We start from the raw sequence: 12,438 nt of genomic DNA, 5'->3' as shown, positions 1-12,438 counted from the left end.
AATCCCCTGCTCAAAGCAGGACCAATCCCCAGACAGATTTTTACCCCAGTTCCCTAAATGGCCCTCTTAAGGATTGAACTCACAACCCTGGATTTAGCAGGCCAATGCTCAAACCACTGAGCTATCCCTCTGGCATTGAGCTTCCTTGGCATGGGGTCTCTTTAGAATTGTGAGGGAGCTCATCAGGATGTTCATACCTTCATCTCATGACAAGTGAGGCTCTGTAACTGGAATGATCTTTGTCAGTATTATGAGTTTGATTAAATATCAGAGTGTTTTTCATTAGTATATCTCAAAGCTTTATACTGTATCTTACTCAGCTGCAAAACTTTAAGCACAGTTCAGTAATCTCCTGTTTATTCAGAACAATACTAGTGTTTCAACACTGAACAGAATTAACAATTCTTTCTGACGCTACTCACTACAAAGAAATTCTTCATTTTCCTGGTTTTCATAGCAGTTGATGTACCAGTAGTACAGCTACTTTAAAGCTGGCAAGGTCAGATGCTGGACTAAAAACATTGGAAAATAAACTTCCCTCCAGAGAAGAGGTGCTTCATTGACTGTGGAAATCTAGGCCTCCCCCACACCACCTCTTTCTAGGACTGTACACCTCGCCCCTGACCTGTAGGGAGCACCGCTAAGGGTGAAAAAGTTCATTCTCTCTGCTCATTAAATCCTTGACCACCTCTTCTGAGACTCTCAACAAACCTGCCAATTGTAAAGTGGACACCTGTCTGCCAGGAACTTAGTTGGTGGTCTGTCTGTGACAGACTGACAATATCCACTAATTAGAGAGAGACAGTTGGGGGAGGTAATATCTTTTTTAGGACCAACTTCTGTTGGTGAAAGACAAGCTTTTGAGCTACGCAGAGTTCATCTTCAGGTCTGGGAAATGTACTCAATGTTACAGCTAAATACAGAGTGGAAGAGATCATTTAGCATAAGCAAGTTAACACACATTCTAAGGTGTAGTGGCCTGTTAACCTATTGTAGTCAGCCTTAAATCCAGTGTCTTTATTAAAACCATGGTTTTTAGTGTCTTGCAAAGTTATGAATTTAAGCTCCGGGCTTGTCTTTGGAAGCTGTTGTGCAGGTGTCCTTTGAGACAAGGACTGAGAGGTCAGATGTGGCACGATCGTTTTGTGAAAAGTGCTCACGGGTGATATAGTATTTTTGTATTTTATCATTTTTCTGGGTGAGTTCATTCGTGACCATTTGGGACCAACTCGGGCTACAACAGCACTGCAAATATCCTGAGCAGATCTTATGGAATTAAGATAACTTTTCTGAATTAAGTTATACTTTATAATTATGGTTAATACCTTTGGGGTGCATTGCATTAAAATGCAGCTGTTGTTGTGGCATTGTTTGTACCTTCTGAAGTAGTACTTCCTCTGTTGTCAGACCCCTGGAAAGGTCCGCATACTGGATTCTCCAGGAGCCCACATACAAAGAGTGGATTTTTGGGTAAATAGCCTGGTTTTAAACTGGCTCAGGCTTTTTCTGATCCAGCAGGCAGACAGGATCCCTGGTCCACAGAGGGCCCCAGTCTTTAGAGCAGGGTTGGAAGGACTGGGCTTTTTCAGAGGCCTCATAAGCCTGGGTGCTTGTTCAGGGCTGAAGCTGCGGTGAGCTTAATCCTTTTGGGTGGGGGGTTGAAGGACTGCTTCTGCCACAGCCCATGTTAGGATTGGGGTGAACCCTGGTAAGCTTATTAGCATGTCCTCTCCATGGATCACCACCTTGTAGCGGTAGAGAGGCTTGCACTCTCTTGACCCCGAGAGTGATGCTGCCTGGAGTCATGTACTCCCTATGGTCACTCACGGCAGAACGATCAAGGGCCAGGTTCCAGACCAAATGTGGTCCAAGAAGTCCCTAAGGGCAGAGCAGACAGCGGGATAACTGCACAATGGAGGTGAAACTGTTGTGTAATGTTACAACGGCTATGAAGGTGGATGAAGGCTGCAGCAGATAGAGGATTTCCAATCGCCATGGTGTCCTGTCAAGGATAGCGTGGGGACTGCTGTGCACCAGTCTCCCCACTTTAAAAGAAGTCCCGCACAGGCATCTTCCAGTTTTAGGGAAAATAACATTTGCACAAGTCAAAAGTCTGGTGGCGAGTGGCGACGGGAGCAGGACAGTGAAATCTGGAAGTTCCTAGTCTCAGACCGACACAGAGGCAGTGGGTGTGTGATACAGTCACCTTGCTCGAGGATTGAGGTGGGTCGAGTATCTCTGCAGCTGCACCCATGGCTGAGCAGTCCTTTTTAGGATCCACTCTGCTCACCCCACATGGGGAAGGGGTTAGAAAAGGTACCCTAAAAATAGTTTTGCCTCTGTTTTTCTTGGCTGGATAGCCGCATCCAGCAGGATCACCACCTCAGCGGTCAAAAATGTAAGAAACTTTTCAACTTTGGAACTTGGAACGTACGTACCCTGATGGACAACTCAAACAGTGACCAACCAGAGCGACGTACAGCCATTATTGCTTGTGAATTGAGTCGGTTTAACATAGATATTGCTGCTTTGTCCGAAACTAGAAGAGCTGATGAAGGACAGGTGAGGGAGGAGAAAGGAGGATACACCTACTTCTGGAATGGAAAATCTATAGATGAACCCTGATTGCATGGAGTGGGCTTTGCTATAAAGAACAAGCTCATAAGGTGCCTCTCTGAGGTACCAGTTGGCATCAGTGAGTGGTTTATGACACACCGATTGAGGCTCACCAAAAATCAACAGGCAACTATTGTGAGTACCTATGCACCAACACTGGATGCCGATGAGAATGTAAAGGAAGATTTTTTTCAATGCACATGTTGGACGAGACTCAGACCTGTGGAAAGGAATAATCGGGAAAGAAGGAGTTGGCAAAAGCAATTCAAATAGAATTCTGCTCCTGACCAAGTGTGCTGAACGTGAACTTCTTATTACGAACACTCTTTTCCGACAAAAGGAAAAATTCCAAACATTTTGGAGACACCCACAGTCAAAGCACTGGCATCTCCTCGACTACATCATAGTTCGTGCCCGCAATGGTAGTGACGTACTTCTCACAAGAGCAGTGACAAGTGCTGATGACTGTTGGACTGATCATCGCCTTATTCGATTCACAATGAAAATTAAGATCACTCCCAAATGGAGGCTGCAAAAGAAGCAGGTCAGGCGCAAGTTGAAGGTTCAAGATTTGAAGGACTCTATTAAGCGTGACCACTTCCAAGCAGTCTTAGAAGAACAGCTCCCATCAGAGTTTCTGGAAGAAATTGAGAAACATTGGAGCCAGTTGAAAGCAGTAATCATCGATGCAAGTGAGGAAACCATAGGCTACCAAACCAGATGATGAACAACAAGGCAGCAGATCTTGATGGGATCCCCACTAAAATCTTTAAAAAACGGGGGACCAGAACTAATTTGGCAGCTTTACCTGCTTATCCTTAATATCTGGGTAAAGGAGGAGATACTCAGTGAAATGAGGGATGCCCTGATTGTCACCATCTTCAAGAAAGGGGATAAAGGTGGATTGTGGAAACTATCATGGTATCTCCCTCCTAGACATTGCAGGCAAATTTCTGGTGCGGATCCTTGCAACCCGCCTTCTGCCCCTGTCAGAAGAAATTTTACCGGAGTCAGAGTGGTTTCTGACCATGTCGTGGAGCTGTGGATATGATCTTCACAGCACAGCAGCTGCAAGAAAAGTGTCGGGAACAAAACCAACCACTGAACATGGCTTTTATTGATCTAACTAAAGCCTTTGATTCAGTGAATCGCCATGCCCTCTGGACTGTACTTTCTAAGATTGGATGTCCTGATAAAAACATCAATGTCCTAAAATTGCTTCATGATAACATGAAAGCGACTGTTTTGAGCAGCACTGCCTCCCAGAGTGAACCTTTCAGACAGGGCTGTATCATTGCTCCAGCCATGTTTGCAGTTTTTATTGCCGTCATTCTTTACCTAATTGCTGGGAAGTTTACAGCTGGTGTAGAAATCATTTACAGAATGGATTGGAAGCTGTTCAGGCTTAGCAGGCCGAAAGCAAAGAGTAAGATTTCCATAACATCTATTGTGGAACTTCAGTATGCTGATGACAATACAATCTTTGCCTACTCTGAGAAAGATCTTCAAACTATCTTGAACATGTTTGCCAATGCTTACACATGTCTTGGTTTCACTCTTAATATCAAGAAGACTAAAGTGCTCTATCAGCCCTCTTCAAATGAGGTATTACATGCCCCATCTATCAAAATCAATGGAGTGGCACTGGAGAATGTTGATCATTTCCTCCTACCTTGGAAGTCCTCTTTCATCCAAGGCAGATATTGATGCAGAAATTCAACATTGCCTGAGCTGTGCCAGTGTAGCTTTTTCTCATTTATGGCACAGGGTTTTTGAAGATCATAACATTCGAACAGACACCAAGCTTCTTGTTTATCAAGCCGTTATTCTCCCAACACTGTGGTATGGGTCCAAAACTTGGACAACCTATAGATACCACTTGAAAGTCCTTGAGAGGCACCATCATGTTGCCTTTGTAAGATTCTGAAGATCAAATGGGAAGACAGGCGCACCAATATTAGTGTTCTGGAAGAGGCAAAGACCACCAGTATCAAGGCAATGATCATCCGTCAGCAATTCCGCTGGACTGGTCACGTTGTCCGGATGCCAGCCCATCTCCTCCCAAACAGGTCCTGTTCTCTCAGCTGAAAGAAGGGTACCATAATGTGGGTGGACAACAGAAGCGTTATAAGGACCTGCTGAAGGACAACCTAAAAAAGTGTAATATTGACATTGACATTTGGGAGACACTTGCCCAGGATTGCTTAAAATGGAGTGAAGTCCTATGTGGTGGTCCCCTGCAGTTTGTACTTGCTCGCCGACGAGCCGAAGAGGACAAGAGGCACGGGAGGAAGGAGAGGCTGGCTCCCAGTCATGGTCAACAGCCTCCTGCTGAGTCTGAAAACATCTGCCCTCATTGCAATAGAACTTGTGGTTCAAGGATTGGCCTTATTAGCCACCCATAACTCCCATGGAAGATGATCATACTCAGTACCGAGTGATCGCCCATCATCATTAGCATGTGTGTACGTTCCTTTCTTGTTTTTAATGTTCTCTCGCTAGTGCTTTTCCTTAAGGATAAAAGAGGCTTGCATAGAAAGAGCTTTGCGGTATCTATAACTGGGGGCAGTCACACTCTAACCATCCCTGTTGAGATAGGAGGCAGGTGTGTTTGGGCACTCTGCCTCTGTTGGGCATAACATAGAAGGCAGGGAACTGTGCAACCTGGGAATAGCCGGGTCAGAAGGGAGTGGGTCGTGTGTCTCCACCTAAAAGAGGTAACAGTCCGGGGAGTGGGAAGTGTGAAAGTGGGTGTGCTTGTGTGGCCACTGAGGGCAAATACATGTGCCGTTGCTCTGAATTGTGACACTGACCATTTCATGTAGGCCAGGGGTTCTCAACCTTTTTCTTTCTGAGCTCCCTTTCCCCCCCGCTATAAAAACTCCGTGGCCCACCTGTGCCTCCACAACTAGTTTTCTGCATATAAAAGCCAGGGCCGGCATTAGAGGGTAGCGAGCAGGGCAATATGTGGGGCCACGGGGGCCCCACGAAACTAAGCTGCAGGCTCCGCCTCTAGCCCCAGATGGCAAGGCTCAGGGCCCTGGGCTTCAGCCCCATGCAGTGTGACTTCGGCTTTCTACCCTGGGCTCCTGCAGTCTAACACTGGCCCTGCTTGGCGGCCCCTCCGAAACCTGCTCGCAGACCCCAAGGAGGCCCCAGAGCCCTGGTTGAGAACCACTGATGTAGGCCATTGATCAGTCATCAGCTGGAAAGTAATTAACCTAATACGTTATAAAAGCATTTTTCTTTGTTGATATTTACGAGACATAAGTACAGTAAAAGGAAAGCTTTAATACATGGCACTGTGGCCTTCATTCTCTAGACGTTGTTCAACTTAAATGTTCCACCTACTTAGGTGTTCTTTGGGTAACAAAGTATAAAAATGACAAAAGAGTTGAGCAGATTCCAATATTTAGATACCAATTTTTGCAACATCAATGTCTTTTCTTACAACTGAATTTGAAACAAGTGCCTAAACACTAATATTGCTTTTACAACTGATTACTTTAGATTCATTAAAGTTTTTTATAGCACACTTGTGGTGTTTTTCCAGTCGGCGGATACTTAGGCACATGCATGAATTCTTGTGCAGTTTTTTCTGTATACATAATACACTGTAATTGGTCGCACTGTCATTCAAGCCTACTAAAAGATCAAAAGAGCAGAATAGCTGTTGACACTGGCAATAAGGAACATGTAAAAAAGATAAACAGAAGGAAATCAGAGAATGGATAAAGGAGAGATTTCATAAGATAAGGTTTTAGTTGAAGATAATGAGCTTTGCCTTGGTTAAAGACAGCTGCAGTGTAACCCAGTAGCCTCATGCACTGGGGTTAAAGTTGACCTAGAATTTACGTTTCATTGCTTTTTATAAATAAATAGTTGAGGAAAGATTTGGCAAAAAGAAACACCACCCCCCACCCTTTTCGGAAAAGTGATTCATGTTAACAAGTTCTCTGAATGTTTACTTTGTCCTGTGTGCTCGCTAGAGGGGTAGCTCTCCTGCCCTTGAACCAAGGGAATATTCAAATAAACCAAGCACTTTCTACACAGCTAGTTTTTTTTCTGCCATCTGTGTTACCAAAAATATCCTTGAGTGCTCTCTAAAGGAATTAGCAATTGTTGGACTCTTTAAGAGTGAGGCACATCGAACTACTGAATGGTCTTGCAGGCCTATCAAACCTTCATTTGGTGCATTGTCTAACATAATTCAGTAGGATCCCCTTGAACCATTTTTTAAATTTAAATGTGATATGCAGGGAAAAACAGCAATACGTAAGTAGCCTCCAGGAAACATGAAGTGTTTTTACTCCTATTAAGATCGAATACTTTCTTGTCTTTTCATCATGCTACATTGACCTTCAAGCTTTGAGAATGTGAAAGTTACAGCACTGCTTTCCATTTTTCAATTTGAAACATTTGTATCCTGTACCACATTTTGGTGCTCATCGTTTTGCCTCTAGTTCTTAATTGTTTGAATTCTGAGCAGTGTACATTAGACCAGCAGAGCCCAGGATCCAACCTGTACATCAGATGTACATTTTCATAGAAATTGCTGACACATGAAGCAATGCAGTGAATGTTATCAACAATGCAGTGAATGTTATCAACAATGCAGTGAATGTTATCAACAGCTACTTCCTTGTATAGCCTAGGTTAATAAATGAGGTAACTGTGAAGTAGTGGATTTAAATATCAGGGGAGGCATTTAGATGAATGTCTACAGATGATTTTCTGCTTTTTTGAATTTATGTAAATACCATATGCAGATATTGGAGATTTTGGAGAGGAACATGATCTTCTCTCCACTAATTTGGGGGGACACAAATGTCAGAAATTTAAGATCTGAGATTTTGCTGTATGTAACAGCTGACAGCAGGACAGGTTGATTGTTTCATGGTGTGGTTGATATTATGAAATGCAAAATTGAGATCTGGTGTGGACTATGTTATGAATAAATCATTTGGCTTTCTGTACAACTTTTCTGTTATGGTTCTATTGTGAGCTTCTTCAATATTTAGTGACAGTATTTAAAGTCCTTCTGTAGAATTAAATTGCGGTGGGTGTATGTGTGTGTGTATGTGTATTAAAATTATTGGAAAAGTGGTGCTGAGGTTTTTTTAATCTGGTTCCTCATGCATAGTGTAACTGGATGCATAATTATCTGTCTGGAGAAATACAAAAGATGTAGCTTGTAAGCCTGTGTAATTAATGTCCCATAATCTATGATTTGTGGGATGAGAGGATAGAAGAGGACCGCATGTCTGAAGAAAATAATTTGAGGTAGAGTGGTAATTTTTGACAATTAAATATTTAAATTGCAATTTGACTTTTATAAAAGTCAACCTATGTATACTCTGCGTGATGTTCCAATGCAGCAATAACAAAAGAATGAAAACCACTTGTGTATTTCAGTAGGTTGGCTAAGTTTATTTCTCTGTTATGAACAAGGGCTCAGTTACATAATAAGATCTACTATGCCAAACCTAGCCAACTTTGGGTCACGCTCCCGGCGATTCTTGATCAGATTTTTTACAAACAATATTTGGCTGACTAGATTTCAGTATTTTGGGGCATGCACTCTGAAGATCTTTGCCAAGTAACCTGATTAGCAAGCTTAAGATGAGAAATGTAAAGTATTTTAACTAAATTGTCTAGACACTCTGTAAACGGTACATGTCATATACTTCCCTCTCATGAAAAGTTTTATATTAGAAATAGCCTAAACCAGCAGTCCCCAAACTTTTGAGGGTCTGTGCCCCTCCCATCCCCCACCCTCCAAGGCCAAGAGCGGGACTCCAGCTTGTGGGCGGGGTAGGACATGGACAGGGGTAAGGAGGGCAAGGGTGGGAGTGGGGCCGCAGACAGCCAGGATCGCAGCCAGGCGCTGCTCCACTCCTGGCCTTGCCAGTAGCCAAGGCTGGGAACGGAAGCCAGGGATGCGGCTGGGGTGGGAGCAGAGCAGAGCTGGGGGCGGGGAGGGGCTGGGCGGTGCTCCCTCCACGTCCCCATGGGGGATGGACTGGGTCCTGATGCGCTCCCCAGACAGTCCTCCATGCCGCGCCCCACACTTCGGGGACCTCTGGCCTAAACTCTAGTCTAAAATATATAGGGAGACATAGGAGTTGAATCTTTAATTTATTTTGGAATGAGGGATTTCTGTAGATAGTGTCTGCTTTGTGAAGGATATTGGTTGCTTTGAGAGTGCCTCTTCTTTCCAAGGCGAAGGCTTCAATAATGAGCTTTGGTTTTGACACTCTGGGTTGGAAGGAAAAGTTTCAGATGGTCAATTCTGGTTTTTAATCAAATTCCGCTAAAAGCACTTGGAGATGTACTCTGAAAAGCGCTATATAAGCGCTAACCATTATTATTTTTTAAAATCCCTTCAGTGTCAGTAAGGTCTGCAATATTAAACAAAAAACCTCCACTATTTATTTAGAATGGAGTTTCACAGAGCACAAAGGGAGACAAAGTATTTGGTAAATTAGGACTCTTCTTATGTGAACTGGATGAATTTGGAAAATCTGAAATTCAAGAATCTGAGTACTTTGAAGTTTAAATCAGCAAATGTAAAATTGAGATAAGTAGTGAGTAAATAATGACTGGTGCTAGATAAACACGGGCCCATAATCTGCAAGTTGCTCCACCCAGGGAGACCTTTTATGCCTGTGCAGAATCCCATTAAAGTCAAATCCAGATTGGATTTCTATGCATAATACATATTTTGTATCTGTATCGAGTATCCTAGTATGTCAGAATTCACGTGTGCTCTCATGTATCTGTGATCAAATATCAATGCTGGCTGATGGATAAATCAATACAAGGACCATGATTTTTTCCTCTGGATCTATAACTTCTCAATCTTTGACAGATACAATTTTTAAAATCTTTACAAACTTTCTGATTTGTCTCTACTTTATCTGGAGTACTGTCATATGCTTATGTAACCCACAGACCACAGCTACATAGCCTTGGCCAATTAGCCCAAGCTGTAGCAAGTCATGTTTTTAGCTCTGAAAGTCTATGGTTCAGTCTCTGGTGTGGTGGCCAAGAGGGCAGTGTCAGATTTAGATATGGAAAATCTCTAGTTCTTAAAGGTTGGAATTTCCTTGAATCAAATATCAGACTGTGTTTCTGTCAACAGTATGAAAAGAAAGAAAGAGTATCTGAAATTTACTGTAGACTTTTTTTTCTTGTTTATAGTTTTTTCAGTGCCTTGTCTTAGTCTGGAACTCTGCTTTCAATTTCTGTAATCTGGCGCTATGCATCCGGATCCCAGACCCTTACAGGCACTGCTCTTCATCACTGCTGCAGTTATCTTCTCCGCTACAAGTTCAGGTAAGGCTTCATCTTGACCTAGGTAACTTGCTTGAGTATTAGAAGCCCGTCTTTTCAAAATGACTAAGGATTACAGGTGCCCCAAAATTGAACTAAACTGTCATGGCACTGTGTGTACAGTTCAGGTCTTACCTCTTGCTCGTGGAAAGTGCTGTTTTAGGGATAGTTTAAAGTATGCAAAAAGACAGGGGTAGAAGTTGAATCTCTAACAAATTAAACCCTGGCTCTAGTCTGAAAAGCTCTTATGTAAAAATGGCATGGTTTTAATAACCGATCTGCTCCTTGTGTGCTGTCAGCTTGTCTTAATTTAGCTACAAGCTTTTACTAGCGTTAGCTCTCTCTAGGCAATGCAGGAGAGTGAGATGAATCTTGTTCTTCAACCATTCTAAAACTCGTTAAGTAAATTCCAGGTTCAGGGTCACTTTCTGCCCCAGTTATACCCTGTGCATCCACACTGAAAACAATGTGGTTGCTCAGTTATAGCTGAAGGCAGAATCTGAAGACAGTGGGGTGGCAAAGATGTAACGAATGCCACTAGTTTTACTGATGCTGAGCTACAAACTAGAAAGACCACTGCTTTTCTCTGAGATCTCAGTTCACATTTGTAGCACTAGCATCCAGAAAAAGTATCAAAGCTGGAAAAAAAAATAGATCTGGCATCTTTATGTAACCCCAGGATTCCATTTTTATGGAGTTGATTTTTCTGAGTAGAACCACACTTTAATTTCCAGGGTTGTTTCTGTTTGTTCATGCTTTTTATGGCTCAGTTAAAAATCATTAAACAATCTTTCATCTGAAATTGATCTGTGTAACTAGTGGAAGAGTGAACTGATTTTTAGAAGAAAATATTAATTGAGCAGAACCATTCACAGAAAACTTCATAGGTCACTGTGAAACACACACTATCTAGTTTTTTTATATTTATTTCAGTGTTTACAGCATATTCACAAACTAGAAACTGCTTTTCCACTCCCATTTTTTTCTGTTTGGCAAACTGATTCTCCCCCCTTCTGTTTCTAACATAACAGAAGTCACCAGGATTGCCTCTTGTTTGCTGCCTCTGTGCACCAGTTTCTGTTGTTAGCAGGAATGTGCACAACTTTGGAAATTGTTTCCAACTGCTTTCTGCAGTGTTTCAGTGGGTAGGGCTGGAAAAACCCTGATGTCTGAGCATGAAATTTGCCCTAGCGAAGGACTTGCGTAACCCAAGTTGTGCAAAACTCAAGTTTTCATTTACCAAATAAAGTTTTTTAGCCCTTACAGTGGTGAAGATATTTTTTCAAATGTGAATGTTGGGCTGATACAGACAGCTTCACAATGGCTCCTCACAGCCTTACAAATGTGATGATGCAGTTCCATCTTCATCAGGCTCTACCTGGTGAAGTCCAATTATTTGGAGCACATGAAAATCTCAGGTAAACTTTAGAAAGACAAGGTGACCTGAAGAAGAGCTCTCTGTGGCTCGAAAGCGTGTCTTTCACCAGCAGAAGTTGGTCCAATAAAAGATGTTACCTCACCCACCATGTCTCTTATATCTTGGGACTGACACTGCATATAACTTAGGTTGACTTTACCATTTTATTTCATCCTAATTTAATAAGTTCTGCAGTCTCGTAGATACACATGCCTAAATAGCAGGCTGATTGAAGCTACTTTGACAGCGTAGTAGGTCTAGAACTTTGAAACTCATGTCAAAGTACATTTTATACAGGGCAAATTAGCTACATCTCCAAATTACCATTCTGTGTCCTGTCAGAAGATTTGCAAAGGAGCCATGTGGTCTTCTGTGCATGTGCTTACCAGGTGAGAGTGGTCTTATCAGGACACCAAGTTTAGATTTAGTCTCATTGTAACACAATCTTTCTGGTCTTTGGACACCCAAACTCTTCTGTCCCTAGTAATCTTATTTTAGAGAAGACTCTTTTCTCACTTACATAATTTTGGATGTATCTTATCTCTTCGTGAATATTAAGGTGGGTTCAATTAGTTTATTGTTGCAGGCTATTTGCTTCTATCATAATGACCTCCCAGTGGCATGTTAGTCTCTAGTAGTGGGAATCTGTCAAGATGAATCTCTTTTGAAAAGAGATAATTACCTGTTTTCCAAAGATCTCCATTTTGACAGATTACCACTGACACACCGTCTCCTCAAAGAATTGGGAGGTTCTGTAAATGGTTTAATGTTGCATTGTCCTGCCTTTTATTATTTTGCCAGTACTTGTACTCCTGCTGTGAAAGAAACTGTCCACCCTCTGCTAGGACCTATCACTCAGGATTTTGATGTAAGAGAATTTTTGCCTCATCTGTGTACAGTGGCCAGAGACTCTAGGGGTGATCATTTGCCAAGCTATGTTTTTGGAGAACAATTGCAGGGAAATACTTTTTATATTTGCACAGTAATAAATAAATCTGGTCCATTGTTCCATACAAGTCAAAGTATAACTGATCTAGACGGAGTGATTTCGGAGAGTATTCAAATGTCAT

The 12,438-nt window shown here is 42.3% G+C and overlaps 1 protein-coding gene across 5 annotated transcripts in view; it reads left to right on the top strand.

The window, feature by feature from the left end:
* Positions 1-12,438, top strand: part of CDON (cell adhesion associated, oncogene regulated) — a 93,913-nt gene that overhangs the window by 25,492 nt on the left and 55,983 nt on the right. For all 5 annotated transcript variants that reach the window (XM_034754487.1, XM_034754492.1, XM_034754488.1 and 2 more), the window contains exon 2: positions 9,820-9,954. In XM_034754487.1, coding sequence (XP_034610378.1) covers positions 9,879-9,954 — 76 coding nt within the window. In that variant the 5' untranslated portion in view covers positions 9,820-9,878. The remainder of the gene's footprint in view (positions 1-9,819; positions 9,955-12,438) is intronic.

Source organism: Trachemys scripta, chromosome 21 (genome assembly GCF_013100865.1).
Source record: "Trachemys scripta elegans isolate TJP31775 chromosome 21, CAS_Tse_1.0, whole genome shotgun sequence".
Classification (NCBI taxonomy): Eukaryota; Metazoa; Chordata; order Testudines; family Emydidae; genus Trachemys; species Trachemys scripta.
The sequence above is the reverse complement of the archived record's forward strand: the minus strand, read 5'-3'. Positions and strand labels throughout refer to the sequence as shown.